A 15,871-nucleotide genomic window follows, 5' to 3' on the forward strand; every position below is an offset into this window, starting at 1 on the left:
GATGAGGGAATGACCAAATTTTCATGGGACTAGAGTGACTTATATTTTTAAAGTCTTCAGATTTTTATGGTATTTTGTTTCCCTTATATTTCAAATATCTTTTGAGATCTGTTTCAAGAAAGCTTTCACTGTCTTGAGTGAGAATATTGCAGAAAAGGTAGGATTAGAGGCATATGTGCCATGTATGTCAACTGGCTGAGTCTTCACAGACTGTGGCCACTTCACAGTCTAAGCTATAGGGCCCTCTGGCTTAGGTAGCCAGAGATGAGAATGAGCTAAGGAGGCCTGCCTGGGGAGAACCACACCAGCTCACCATGAGTACACTTCTTATCTCTTGCACAGGGTGAAAGCAGAGTGGAAGGTCCCAGGCTTAGACTTTTGCAATGTGTAATGTGGAATTATGTGATTGAATTCACAGCATCATTAAGAATTTGGGTATTGGACATTCTACATCCATGCCTAATATAGTCAAAAAGCTTCAAATTGGAGGATACTAACTGTGATAAAAGCCATTATGAGTGCTTGATCTTATTCTGGTTTTCATACGTGAAATATTTGATTCTGTATTAGGTTCTCTCTGCTTTCACTGACAAAGAACAAGCTGCATATGCAAAGGCAGGTGCTGTTGCAGAAGAAGTTCTGGCGGCAATCCGTACTGTAATAGCTTTTGGAGGACAGGAAAAAGAAATTAAAAGGTAAGAGCAATATTTGCTTTCATCAGTGGATTTCAATACACTAACTTCAAATGGTTTGAGATTTTCTTGTATGTTTTCTGTTGAAAGTCTTGTGCTTTCTGCATTTTTAGTTAATGACAGATTGTTAGAGGCTGTTACAAGGTTTGCTACACGTTGAAAGACAATTAGTTATTTTTCTAGAGTTGATATGTTGTCTCTGCTTCAAAAGGTATTCAAACTACTTCAAATATCCTACTGTGAGAGCTTTAGACAAAAGAAGACCCTGTTCTGTGAAGAGATGATGATAACCTTGGTAATCTAATCTGATTACTCAGTAGTTGTGAAGGTGCTTACAAACAGTATCTCTGTTTCCGCTCTACTGTAAAATAAAGATCTTGTGATATATTTTAACCTTTTATCTTGAGTGGTTGACAATCAATCAAAGGTCACTGATCTGCAGGTTATTTAAGCAATCTAAATGCCAGTCCCTGACCTGCAATGTCCTTTTATTTCTATATACCAGGTTGACTAATGTGGGCATTTTTAGGAGTTGCGTTAGAATTTCTGTGCCTTACTAGGAAGCTTACCTTTCTACAGTCTTAGGTTAAATATTTTATGTTCTTAACTGCTGTACTTTGTAAACATTCGTTTTCAAATGCATCCACAGAGTTTCTGTGGTGTCTGCCATGGTACAAGTGTGAGTCTATTTTGAACTTCTGTCTTTCTTCCAGATACCATAAAAATTTAGAAGATGCTAAACGGATTGGAATAAGAAAGGCTATTACAGCTAATATTTCTATGGGTGCTGCTTTCTTACTGATATATGCATCATATGCACTGGCCTTCTGGTATGGAACTACTTTGATCTTAACTGATGATTACACTATTGGCAAAGTTCTTACAGTAAGTATTAATGAGTAAATTCTCAGTAACAGTGAGAAATAATAAAAAAACAAACATTAAAGTCTTTAATGGGAATTTATTTGACTGTAATGAGAATTATGTCTCAAAATTGGCAAAATAGCATCCCTCCTTAAGAAAAAGATTCTCACCAAAAAGCCTACATGTTGCTCCAATAGGATCTCAAAATCTATATGAACCCAAATAAAACACATATGATTTTCAACTGTTCCTATATATTTTCTGATTTTCATAAGATCAGACTGATATAGGAATAGTTCAATCAAAAACTGAAGTACAATACTCTTTCTGGTAGCTATTTGCTTTCAGAAGGCTGAGTATATTTTCAGGATGCAGAAACAAATGCATTTTTTAGCTGTTGTGCGGTCTAAGTAGATAATTTTCTTAATGTTTTGCTTACATTCTGCACCATGAGAGCTTGGAATCGCTTCCTAGTATTTTTAGAAATTGAGGGGGATAAAAATAGACTTGTGATTAGGAAATATGTCACCATCTAACTGACGGAAGAAAACCATAACCCTTAAGTCATAACTTAAATTCTTCTCTTGATGTGGAAACCATTCGAATTTTGTATGAAATATGAAGTGAACATAGTAAAAAGAATAACTTTGTTAACCATGATGAAATGCACCCAGGTGACCATATGCATATATATATATATATATATGTGTGTGTGTGTGTGTGTGTGTGTGTGTGTGTGTGTATGTATGTATGTATTTTTTTAACCTTCGTTTATGAATCACTGAAGTTTGTGAAAATATCCATTATGTGTTTTTGGCTCTTTTGAACCTTTTGTACAAGTTGGCATATGGAATCTCTCAGTAAAGTTCATGATCTTATGTGCAATTTATTCTGTTGAAAGTATTTGCAAATTCTATTGCAAAATGTCTTTGTTGTAGTTCACCAAACAATGTTTTTATAACATGGATGATGCATTATAATGTGTAAAATCTGTGAATAACCCCTGTTCAAGATGATGGGTGTGGCAGACTTTGCTCTGGCTACCATGGCTGTTAGGATCTCTGAGCAGTGTGGTTTAATTGCTTTTGTTCTGATACTAACTGAATGCAGTAAACTGTGCTATTCTGAGAAAATTGTTAATTTCTTTCTTCTGCTGTTGTTTCTTGTTTGCTTGCACTTCATTCTCTTTCATTGAAGCAGGGGATCCTTTATTACTTTGTGATGAAGCAGTTGGATTTCTGTACTTCTATTTCACTGTCTCTTTGAAAGCAGAATGTCAGTGTTTTGCATAACTGTTACTGTTCTGTTGGAAGATTTATAATACACTTTCTGGTCTTTGGCCAAAGAATGAATTAGTACAATAAATCCTGAGAAATCAAGTGCAATTCTAAATTTTTTGTCATAGATTTTAAAAGTCTGAGTCACTTTTTCACTTTTTCTCAATATATTTGCAAAATTAATGTTGCACAGCATCTCAGTTCTCATCTGAACCTCAAAAAGCCTTTTTCTTAAAGTTTTTCTCTGCTTAAGAGAGACCTTTGCAGTTTTGCTTTAATTCTGGATTCTTTAAATTTCTGTTAACGTACATGGAACCTCCTCAGCCAAAAATATGTAAACTAACTAACTAAATAAATACAATTTTCTGCTTAAATAAGAATAAATATATGCCTCTGTAAACATTTCTTTCAGGTCTTTTTCTCTGTACTGATTGGAGCTTTCAGTATTGGACAGACTGCTCCAAGCATAGAGGCATTTGCTAGTGCAAGAGGAGCTGCCTATACAGTCTTTAATATAATAGACAATGTGAGTATCTTTGCCCTCACTATCATTTCAAATCTTCTTTTGAAGGTAAGAGACCCTTCTTTTTAAAGACAGGAACTAAATTCACACAAAACTTAATGAGAAAATTTAAAAAGTATTCTTGCATGAGTATATCATCAATGTAGCAGTGAGGGAGCAAAACATCATGCAATTTAGATCTTTCAGAAATCTCACTTAAATTACTTAAAAAACACATTTAATGTTTCTGCAGAATAATGGTGCACTCAAGGACTTCTTTATGGAAAAAAAATTATTTTATTTTGTATAGGAACCTCAAATTGACAGCTATTCAGAGACAGGTCACAAACCAGATCACATAAAAGGGAACTTGGAATTCAAAGATGTTTACTTCAATTATCCATCCAGACCAGATGTTGAGGTACTGTAATTGAAGTTTTATATATATATATATCACAGTTAAACATATGGATCATGTGTTGGAAAAAAAATCATTAAAAAGTCACATAAATTAACTTTTATTGAAAATCTAACAATTTCAGGTTGATTCTCTGATGTATGTAAAACTACCTTGTCATCAAAGAGATTTTAGCTAGATTTATTTCCACCCTAGGTAAACATGCTAAGTTTCTTGAATAATTTTTTGTCTAAAGCTCTCATTAATGTGGCTATGCAAAAAACCATAAATATGTATTTCTATCAGAATCTAAGTTTACAATCCTAACTCAAGTATTTGTGCATAGTAATAATAATGAGATAATAAGTTTTAAAATAATTGCAATGCAGCTCTGCTATGACTGTGTCTGAGCCAGAAAAAAAAAAGAAAGCATCTCCAGCAAAGACTTGCCATATATGGAATAGAAATCAGAAACTGTATTTGTGTAGACAGAGAATGTTTCCTTTTTAAAGCACTGTCATATATTCAGAGTCTTAATGCAGTGATGATAGACAATGTATGAATCATTCCTGAAAATATTTCCATGGAGAGTGTCTTTGCACTCTGTTACTATTTCCTTCCTTACCTTCACTGACCTTGATAAAGTGACCTTTCTTACTTTTGATAGGCAGGAAAGAAATACACTCAGCTTTTAACCATGACTTTTACATAGCTTCTCTGTAGTCTGCATGATGCATTAAAGTAAAAGATGAGGCAACATAATCCAGAAATTTTGCATCATATTGTTTCTATACTATATTTTAGTTATGAGTAGTAGTAGTAGTAGTAGTAGTAGTGATATTTTGTCATATGAACTGGTTCATGAGACAGGTGATTGTGAAGTGTGTTGTATGATACATTGATACTCAACCAATTGTGATGTAATTATAAGGAAAATTAAGCTGAAGTCATCAGTTATCCAAAATTAAAACCCACATGTTTATAAATTTCATTTTTTACCAGATTCTGCTAGAATTATGAAGGTTATTTTATTCTAGCCTTTCAAATTTACCTTGACATTTCTAAATACTGTTATGTTTTTGACCAACCTTCTTATATGGACAGATACTGAAGGGCTTGAATCTCAAGATTAATTCTGGCCAGACAGTGGCCCTGGTTGGCGGCAGCGGCTGTGGGAAAAGTACAACTGTTCAGCTCATCCAGAGATTTTATGATCCCAAGGAAGGCATGGTAAGACACCTCAAGTGAGATGACAGCTCTGTATGTCACACATGTTGAAAGTCTAGTTCCAGCCTCACTGCTCTTGTCAATTTTCCAATGACATGGTGAAGTCTCCCCTAAAATGGCACATGCTGGCATGGAGAGAAAGGTTCCTTGATCAAAACATGTAGTAAGCAGTTTTTGTCTGCTCTCTTTTGTTTAGGTTACCATTGATGGGCAGGACATTAGGACCTTAAATGTAAGGTATCTGCGGGAGGTTATTGGTGTGGTGAATCAGGAGCCCGTGCTCTTTGCCACTACTATTGCAGAAAACATTCGTTATGGTCGTGAGGATGTCACCATGGAGGACATTGAAAAAGCCACCAAGGAGGCCAATGCTTATGACTTCATCATGAAGCTACCCAGTGTAAGCAGATCAGCTCTCCTGCTGAAATAATTTCTTCTAAACCTTCTTGTGCCAAATATCTCAGAAGAAATGCTTGTTAAGACAGGAAGCTATCCCTGGACCTGTGAATATGCAGAGCTGTGCAGAGTTTCCTCATAACTTTTGAGAATAATGTTAATTTTTTATCTTCAAGCAATGATTTGGCTGTCATTTGAAGAACTACTAGAATTCCAGGAACACAAATGATTAGTTAGGTTTATCCAAGTAGGTGTTTATTTCTGTAGAGAAAGGAGGACATGTTATTGAAGTGTCTGGCATCTTTAGTGGAAGGACTGTGCCACTGAGTGTTTTCAATACATGTATTTGTCTTGTAGAAGTTTGAAACTGTGGTTGGAGAAAGAGGGGCACAGCTCAGTGGAGGACAGAAACAAAGAATAGCAATTGCTCGAGCTCTGGTTCGTAATCCTAAAATTCTTCTGCTTGATGAGGCAACTTCAGCTTTGGATACTGAGAGTGAATCAATTGTGCAGGCAGCACTGGACAAGGTCAGTATTATTCCAAAATGAAGCATGTAAGCAGGAGCCTAATATTTACTTCTTTCCTGGTCTTTTGTTGAAAATAGAAGCACATAAAAACACAAAAAGCAAGCTTTAATTTGGCAAATATTCTTTGTACAGAGAATTTTTGAGTTCCTGCAGGTATTACAGAGAGAGATTTTATTTCAAATTAGAAGATGGAATCATATTTTCTGCGTTATTAAGCTTAAATCAACATTTTCTTGGTGTAAATACCATCCTTGTCCATTATGTGTCTTATTGCCATTCATACTGTTGTCAGTCACCTGTCCTTGTTGAGTTTCATGAGGTTCTCCTGGGCCTGCTCCTCAGGCCTGTCAGAGACCTTCTGAATGCCATCTCTTCCCTCACATGAATAAACTGCACCGCTCAGCTTGAGGTCAGCCGCAAACTTACCGAGTGTGCACTCAATCCCATTTATCAGTATCAGTGATAAAGATATTGAATAGCATGGCTCCCAGTACGGACCTCTCGAGGGACATCACTGAAAATGAACTCCACCTGGGTTCCAACAGAATTCCTCTTCTTGGGATCATTACTTTGATTATTTAAACTGAAGTTTTTTTGATCACTTTAAAACAGCCTCAAAATGACAAGCTGTGATGTTTGAAACATTAAGTGTGTTATGCTTATAAATATCCAAAGAGAGGTACTTAGTTGAAAAACAGTTCACATGAAATTTTAGAGAGTTTTATTTTTTATTGTAGTCACTTGAGTTAGCAATGACTTAGAGCTTAAAACACTGATATCTTTAAAAATGAGTGTAACATATTTTCTAATGTTTCTGAGTATAAATTCTCCATGGATTTTTAAGGTTTAAGTGGGCAACTATGGGCCTAAATAGAAAAAATTCTAGCATTTAAAAATTTTAGGGTTTGTAACATTCTAAAATTTTGTGTCTTGAGATTTTTTTTTTTATATTTTTGATCAAAATTTGATGTATTTGTGTGCCACGGTGAAAGATGATCTCTAATATTAAATTTCAAGCTTTAAATTATATTTCTGTTTAAGGAACTCCTTGAGATTCTTTTTTCTGAAAGTTATATTTTTCTGAGAACCATTTTAATGTTTCTTTTAGGTCTTATTCACCTCTGCTATGAAGATGAACCATTTTTGCCTTTAGTTATAAATACTCACACTAAGTATTGCTATTTTCAGGCAAGGGAAGGACGCACCACAGTTGTGGTAGCTCATCGACTGTCGACAGTCCGAAATGCAGATCAGATAGCTGTGTTCGAAGGTGGAGTCATCGCAGAGCAAGGGAATCATGCTAAATTGCTTGAGAGAAAGGGAATCTACCACAAACTTGTTAACATGCAGGTACTTTTGTCTCTAGCTGTTGCTTCATTTTTCTTTTTCCTGCAGCTGTGGTCATTATAGCAGAAGTATGAGAAATTCTGCAGCATATTTTGATAACAGCAAAAAACTCATGTACTTTGCAAGGAAAGTAATAATTTGAGAGACCACTAGTTTTGGTACAAGACTTGTTTAAAACTGGGATAGTACATTTTTAATCTTCTAGGTATTTAAACTTGAAAGATTATTTATGTTTTCCTTTCATGCAGGTAATGTAGAGCAGATAACTACAGCAGTTTGGTATTCTATTGCTTGTTCTTAGTCTGATAAAAGGTAAAATACAGTAGCTGACACTGGAGGAATAGGGGATGCATATTTTAGGGCATGCATGTTTAGTTATAATCCTTCATACTGAATTCTTTTTTAACAAAAAAAAAAGTGTTGGAATAGAAGAAAAAGGCAAATAATGCAGTTATGCCAAGAGCAAAAATATTTTCTTAACTTATAGAGACAGAAATAATATATTGCAAATGATAATAAATTTCCAAAATGTATTACTTATTAATTGAAGACCAACATACTTTGATACTTACACCCCAATGTCCCATGTGACCATTAAGTTATAGCAGATTTTCGTTGTAGCCTTTGTTTTACTGCTTGACCACTATGTCCACTGAAGAAACCGAAACTGCCATCTCAGTATGTCAGACTGAAGGGGTTAACCAGACCAATTTAAATATTTCTTCATGGGAGAATGCATTTGGTTACCTAGATTCAAAGTAGCTTTGTATCCACGCAATTGCGAATATGGGGAAAATGAGGAAACATAAAATGAAAAGAAAATTTTAAAACAATTTTAAAAGAAAATAAAAAATTGAAAGCAAGTAAAAAGAGATATTTTTATTAGTAGTGCAAAAAAGAAGTAAGAAAAAACTTCTGGAAAAAGCAAAATACAATTTGAAGGCAACTTTGAATCCAGTTGTTATCAAATACCATAGGGGTGGGTAGACATTTACTTATTCTCTCAAAGAGACTGGCAAAAGTACCGCCAAGGGTAAGGCTCTTTTCCAGGCTGCTCTAATTTTTCAGTCAGAGTCTCTTTTTGACTTGTTTCATGCTGAACTTCCTTATTCCATTTAAAGTCAAGAATTCTTAAGTGTGATCTGCAGTGAAGGCGGTAATGTTTTTTCACTTCATAAATAAACTGTATATCCCCCAAGAACTCATTCTAGAGGATCACAAGAGGAATGCAAAGGGTTTACCCTCAATTTAAAACTTTTTGTTTAATTAATTAAAAAAGAGCAGCTACTCTCAGCCCCCGTCCTCTACTTACTAATAGAATTTTCATGAGACATGCAAAACTCATATACGATTAAATCTCTGAAGATAGAGCTTTAATAAATATTATACAGATTTTCATATCTCCTTAAGGCATTATATGTTGTTTCCCCCATATCCCAGTCAACTGAAACAAAGTTACTTTTACTTTGATATAACTCATAATTTTGAATGTTTGAAGTAATAATATATGCACATTTAATCTTAGCTCGTGTTCTTCACACTTTTAGGCAATAGAAGCTGAAGCTCCATCGTCAGAAAATTATGAGAATGTACGTAGTGTCAAAAACAGTGAATCTGATCCAGAATTTGATGAATCCTTAACTAAAGGATTGAGAAGACGATCAACTCGGAGAAGCATCAAAAAGCCAGGAGAGCAAAACAATAGTCCTGATGAGGAAAAAACTTCACCTGTAAGTATCTTGCAGAGCTGTTAGTGAACTTAATTCCTTTAAAGAAAGTTTGGTAAATTCATTCTCCTGCTGAAAAAAGGTACAACAAGAAGGAGGCATTTGATTGGGATGAAGACAACAGGAAAATTTTTAAATACTAAATAGCTTTTGACTGATTATATTCATAACTTGCTTTTTTAGTCTCAACATAAATGACAATAGAAATAAAATGGCAATTAAAAAATCTATAACAAAGATGATGAGGTTATTATGGAAAATAAATTTCCTTTAAAAGAAATACACTTACATATATTTACATACCATACCAACATAGTCTATACAGGTTAAACTGACATTTTTGAATAAGGAACAAAATATTTAGCCCAACATACTCTTACAACAAAACTCACAAACTCTCTCCCCAAGATATGACCAAATTCTTATTTACAGCAATTATCTTGCTGTTATAAATTGCTTGATGAACAATTACTTGAATTAATCAAGCCATGGATTACACACAGCAATATGAGTAGTTCAGTCATCACTGACTTGGGGCCTGATACTTCTGAGTTTGAGAAATTTTTCCTTGGGAAAAAGTTAGGAGCTGCTAGCAGGCTAAAATCTCTCAGACCCAGAAATATCAGGCCCACAACTGACTGATACCAAAGTATTCTGAAACAAAAATTATATGGGCAAACTAATATAAAAGGACAAGAGTGTACAGATCTTCCTTCCTTATGTTAGAATGACAAAAAAAAAAAAAAAAAACCAAGCACAATCATTTATTCATGGTACTAAAAACTATATATTTTTGCTTCTCCTGAATAGATTCTGGGAATAGGAAATCAATTATTAATCTCCCCTTTTCTCCGTATTTCTCCAAAAACATTCATGTTTGTCCCAACTCAATTCACATTCTTTAGGCTGAAGAACTCCCTCCAGCTTCATTTATGAAAATCATGAAGTTGAACAAAACTGAATGGCCATACTTTGTAACTGGAACCTTGTGTGCAATTATCAATGGAGCTTTACAACCTGCATTTGCAATCATATTTTCCGAAATTATAGGGGTAAGTTGGAGTAAAATAAGCAAAAAACTGTAAGCCCAGAAAATTTATTTCTAGTAAAATTAGATTAAAAACAATCACTGCACAGTGAAGCTGAAGAGTGAAGCACTCTTGCAAAAATCTGAAAAATTGTATGAAATTTACAAAATGCTGAAAGTCTTGCTAGAACCTGAAAATATGCTTGTTATACATTAAATTGTATGTAACATATGATCAAATTTCACATGAATGCAATTGACTACCAAAAGAAGTTTACTGAGAAAGATGAGAGTATTTTAGATTGTTAGTTAATTTTATAAAAATGTTGTTTCAAATTTTATTTTATAGATTTTTAGCGAGACTGACAAGGACATCTTAAGAAAAAAGAGCAACTTATATTCACTGCTGTTTTTAGTGCTTGGAATCATTTCCTTTTTTACTTTCTTTTTTCAGGTAAGTTTTATTATTTTAACCTTATTATAATTGTTCATCAGGTTTTACAAACCTGAAATATACTAAAAATCTGCATCTTCATAATACATCTCCAACTCAAACCAGAACCTGTATTTATGGTTCTAGATGTGTCTTGTGCTGAAACTTTTTTGACCTAGAGCTCCTTTTTTTAAAGTCTTTTGAACCTATTTAGACCTCTTAACTTCAGAAATTCCCACCTTGTTCATCAGTTAGTATCTTCTCAGCATGAAACTCTGGATTCTCTCACCCTTTTTTCCACTGCCAACTAACAGGCAACTTCTCCAGCCCTTACATTCTACCTCCCCCTTCTCACCCTCAAGCTTCCCTATTTGAATCTGTAATTGAAAATCTATCAATCTCATGCCTTTGTTCTCCAATTTTTTACTTCCCTAAGCCCTTCATTATCCAAAGGAACGTCCCATATTTCTCCTGTGGGCGTCCCCAAAGACTCACAGGCCCAGTTAGTCAGGTAACACTCATCAGACTGATATTCAGTTCCTCCTGCTGAAGTACTAAGGGTTGTACCTGCTACAACAGTGACACTTAAAAAGAAAAAGAAAGTACTAATCATATTAAATATTTTCATATACAGTCTGGTTGATAATTTAGGAACATGTTGGTATAGTTTTATCTGTTAAAATAGCCCACAGAGTGAAATAATAACGTGCAGTTGGGGCAGCAGCATAAACAGTCTCTTTCAGAAGCGTGGTTTGTTTATGGAATTGCCTTGTTGCACAAGAAAAATAAAAAAGCCTTGAGTACAGAAGGCTGAGTAGTACAGGGCTGTGATAGGTTTGCTCAGTTTGTCAATGTTTTAAATTTGGCTGATGCATTTGACTTCACTGAACTTAGATTGCCTTACAAAGTCTTTAATCTAAAATGAATTACCTAAATGCTACTTTTTAAAATCTGACTTAGATTGACTCAGACATATGAAGTCAAAGGGTTGATTAGTGACCTTCTCCTCAATGCATGCTGGTGAAGCAGTGCTGGGAAATATTGCTATGCTCCCTATATTTTTTTCAGAAATAGTAATAGAATATCTGTATTATGAACCTACTAGAATTTATGTATATTAAACCTGGTTTTACATTTGCTTTCTGCAAACAGGACTGCAGTGTTTTTTACTTTGACATTGTAGAGGCAATTTATCGAAAATATTTATTGAATGAACACAAATAGTGTAATACTATACTAAGCATTGTACTTTTTCTCAAACAGGGTTTCACATTTGGCAAAGCTGGAGAAATTCTTACAATGAGGCTTCGATTCATGGCATTTAAAGCAATGCTTAGACAGGTAAAGATAATACATATTTTCATTTCCAGGGTTTTAGAAATAATTGATGGTATTGGTATAAAATAACTGTATTCTACATCACTCAATCATACAGAGAAGATTGTTTAAATCAGACTAGAAACCAATTTGATTAGTTACATGTGGTTATGCAAAGTGTCCTTAGAGGGAGAGTCTTAAATCAATACAAGAGCTTTTCATGTACTCCTTGCAAAGACTTAGTTTTCCAGCCAAGTTACAAGGGCCTGACAAGTTGATGTGCACCAGCAGTATCCCATTATCTGTTAATGTGCACCAGCAGTATCCCATTTGCCTGCTTTGCTTTTTTGAGCCCTTTCTCCCCTAAAGAAATTCAACACAACTTACTCTAACTCTTACTTCAAATGTCTGTTTTAAATTGTGATATGCACAGATGTGTGGTGTTTTTTTTAAATTTATTGGAAGTCTCTGTCCAAGCACCCGACTCCTTAATTGTTGTTTGTTAATGCAATAATAAAACTGTGTATTGAAAAGTAAAACCACTTTTAGAGAGTTAAAATATAAATAGAACATAATGCTGTGAAGTAATTCTAAATTGGCCTTAATTTGCCATTATTTCAGGATCAGTATTTTAGATTTTGAAATACAAACTGTAATAATTATGGGGGTTTAAGGCTTGCACATAAAGCTACATGTAGACACAGAATTTGATTCATGTGAACATGACTATTTTCAATATGACAGAAAACTGTTGTAGTCTGAAAAATTATGATTTATAGATCAGCCATACAAAAATCTAATGAAAAGGCAATCTTACAATTGAATCTTGAGGTCACAAATGCATGTGATACATTACCAGGACTTCATTCACTGCATATTACACGTGACAGTTTAAATTGGGTATTTGGTCACATGGTGAATAAATCACAAATTGTGTAGCTGATCCCAACAATTAACTTTGAACAGATAGACCAGTTTGATTTTTTTGGTTGGTTGGGTTTGGTTTTTTTGTTGTTGTTTTTTTGGTATCTCATAGCTTCTAAATAAGCCTCTTCAATATGGGAAGAAACAAAGCAAGGAATATTTTGTTTCTAACCTGAAAATGTTTTACGCTTAGCCCTTCCCCAAACAGTTTTGTAACCATGAGGAGTGTGATCAAAGAGTCCTCTCCTCCAAGGAGATTCAGTGAAGGTGCAGCAGTGAGGGAGGGTAAATTTTGCTTTTGTGAATCTCTCAGCTGCTCTCCTCCCTTCTCAGCAGTGACAATGAATACATCAATGATTCACAAGATTACACTTCTTTCTAAATATATTCAATGTGCAATGACAGAATAAAACTTATTTAAATATGCAGAACTGAGGCACTGCAACATACTAGATTTACTTAGCAGTTTATTTGAAATGTCCAAAATCTGGTCTTAAAAATAACTTTTCTTTTTATAGGATATGGGCTGGTTTGATAATCCTAAAAATAGCACTGGAGCATTAACTACAAGACTTGCTAATGATGCCTCTCAAGTGAAAGGAGTAAGTAAAATTTTGGGTTGGAAGTTTTCATATTTGGTTGAGCATGTAATGAAGTTGCAGCTTGGATTTGACTGGCTGGATAACAGTCTTGATTTTGACAACTAAAATATACTAAAAAACAATGGCTGGTAGAGAATGCACCGATGCACTTTATAAAAGTTATGGTTATATATATTTACAGACTAATTTCCAAACAATTTTTTTCTGAAATTTACTATTGTGATGTATTGTGACCTTCATTATTAAACAAATTTATTGGGAATCTCTTACCTAAGAAGTCTCTTTAAAGAGGTCTTATTCACCTAAAGACATGCAACTAAATTTATTCAGTTTACAATCTCCTGCTATTCTTTTTGGTTGTACAGATTTCCTATTAAAAAAAAAAAATAACTGCGAGCAACTGACTTCCTTTTATCTGTTACTTTTTGGAGATTCTTTAAAAGTAAATTGTTCACATTCAGGGGTCTGTAATTTCAAGATAAAATACACTGAATGTAATTATTTATGCTTGAGTAAATTTTTACTGCTACATGAAGTTATGTGCTGGGTTTTTTTCTGAACTGAAGAATTCTGACGTATATTTGGCTTTATTTCCATAGGAAAAGTTAAATATTTAATTTTCTTCTTCATTGGGCTCTGTGTAATGACTTGTAAAGCTATCTCTGTGACTTAGAAAATATGAAAGATTTTAATGCTTAGATGTAAATGTGAGTGTGTGATGATGGGTAAAGTTCAGTTTCAAGAGCGGAATTTAGAAATTGCAGAGTAAATTTAAGTTATCAGAATATGGGGAAAAAAGAAATAAATATGATCTAGATAATTTTTTACAAAAGCATTTAAGGAACTCTCGTTTTGAAAAATAGCAAAACTGAGTTAAGACTTTCTAAGCAGTGTTTTGAGAACCAGGAACTTTGTGTGTGAAAATGCTTTCCTTATTTAAAATGCAGCTATGTTAGTAAGAAACGCCTTTTTTCTTTCTCCAGGCAACTGGTGTCAGACTAGCATTAATTGCCCAAAACATAGCCAACCTGGGGACTGGAATTATTATATCATTAGTTTATGGCTGGCAGCTGACCCTACTACTTTTAGCAGTTGTGCCCATCATTGCAGTGGCAGGAATGATTGAAATGAAGATGTTAGCTGGACATGCTAAGAAAGATAAACGAGAGCTGGAAACTGCAGGAAAGGTGGGTCTAGAGAAATTAATCTATTTCCTGTATAATGTATACATATTTACCAAAACATTGTTAATGGATGTATGACTTCTGAATACAGAACATTTCACAATATGTAAGTTCCAAAGATAGCCAGGTACACTAGTAGACCCACAGAGCATCACAGTTCTTCAACAGCAATCAAAGACTTACATTATTAACCTATTAATATTTTTGTAGTTAAATATTGGAATGTGGTAAACACAATTCAGGCTTGTTCTCTTCTCATTCCTTTTCTAAACATCTTTGTTTTCCTTATTTTGCAACCATCCTCATTTTGACATTCTCTTTTTTTTTTTTTCCCCCTCATCCCTTTTTGGCATGCCATCTATCTTATGTTTATTACACTGCTCTTTTTTTTTTCTCTCCCCTTCTTCATCTTATTAATGTTTGCAGTGATAATATGTATAATATCCACTGGTTTCTGTTTGCCATTCCTTTGTGAGTGGAAAAGAAAGATGAGAACTGAAAAGCAAGAAGGCTAGACTATTGTTTAACAAATTAAATGAAGGCATTTAATGTCACTTCATTCCAAAAATCCTTTTGGGACAGAACAACTATTTCATCACTTCCCAGATATTGCTTTCTTCAAGGTAAAACTTTTCTAAAATCTCTTCCTATGTCCTACTGTTTTTAAAAAGTTGGTGAAAAGAAAATAATTTATCTAAGGTCATGCAATTCCATTCCTTTCCTTTCAACTGGGTACATTTCTTCTCCTTCTCTCTGAGGGATGAGCATTTATTTATGTTGTTTTGTTGTAAGATGTGACAGAAAATAGTTGACAATTCTGGGAATAGACACTAAAGGCTCTCTTAATGCTGCATGTTGTGAAGAATTAACACAGGTGTTACAAGTATTTATGGTGTTTTTTCAAAACTTAAAAATTTTTTTTTTTTCATAGTAATGTGAGTGTCTCTTCTCAAGGCCACCTGAGGAAGCACTGGACTATAGGCATTATATTCAATTTTCATTAAAGAAAAAATACAAGGGTTTTTTTCAGTAAAAATAGCATTCCACCTGGAAAATTTGCTTTCTGCAAAGAGTTGCTGAACTTAGGTTACTAAAAAAACTTGCTTTATGGTCTTAATTAAACTAAAATTATATTAAATGTGTATTTTAGCAAAATATATTAAAGTCTTGAGAGTCTTTTCACAGAATTATCAAGGTTGGAAGAGACCTTCAAGGTCATCAAGTCCAACCATCAAGCCAGCACCACCGTAATGACTCCTAAACCATATCCCCAAGTGCCACATCAATCTCTTGAACACTTGCAGAGACTGTGACTCCACCACCTCCCTGGGCAATCCATTTGAATGCCTGACCACCCTAACAGTGAAATTTTTAAAAAATTTCTAAAGAATTAGATTTTTTAAAATATCTAATCTGAATGTCCCCTG

At 34.2% G+C, this 15,871-nt stretch overlaps 1 protein-coding gene across 5 annotated transcripts in view; it reads left to right on the plus strand.

Moving 5' to 3' along the window:
* The window catches only part of ABCB1 (ATP binding cassette subfamily B member 1), a 49,665-nt gene that overhangs the window by 24,036 nt on the left and 9,758 nt on the right, over positions 1–15,871 (plus strand). For 4 of the 5 annotated variants that reach the window (XM_066198138.1, XM_066198122.1, XM_066198129.1 and 1 more), the window contains 14 exons: positions 571–695; positions 1,406–1,577; positions 3,246–3,359; positions 3,646–3,756; positions 4,837–4,962; positions 5,156–5,359; positions 5,713–5,883; positions 7,072–7,233; positions 8,778–8,960; positions 9,863–10,009; positions 10,334–10,438; positions 11,681–11,758; positions 13,177–13,260; positions 14,244–14,447. In XM_066198138.1, the coding sequence (XP_066054235.1) occupies positions 571–695; positions 1,406–1,577; positions 3,246–3,359; positions 3,646–3,756; positions 4,837–4,962; positions 5,156–5,359; positions 5,713–5,883; positions 7,072–7,233; positions 8,778–8,960; positions 9,863–10,009; positions 10,334–10,438; positions 11,681–11,758; positions 13,177–13,260; positions 14,244–14,447 (1,986 nt within the window). Of the gene's footprint in view, positions 1–570; positions 696–1,405; positions 1,578–3,245; positions 3,360–3,645; positions 3,757–4,836; positions 4,963–5,155; positions 5,360–5,712; positions 5,884–7,071; positions 7,234–8,777; positions 8,961–9,862; positions 10,010–10,333; positions 10,439–11,680; positions 11,759–13,176; positions 13,261–14,243; positions 14,448–14,870; positions 14,993–15,871 lie in introns of those variants that run through there. The other variant, XM_066198155.1, reaches the window with a different exon arrangement.

This window comes from Chamaea fasciata, unplaced genomic scaffold, assembly GCF_029207755.1.
Source record: "Chamaea fasciata isolate MVZ Bird 193981 ecotype frontalis unplaced genomic scaffold, bChaFas1.0.hap1 SCAF_1, whole genome shotgun sequence".
NCBI lineage: Eukaryota > Metazoa > Chordata > Aves > Passeriformes > Sylviidae > Chamaea > Chamaea fasciata.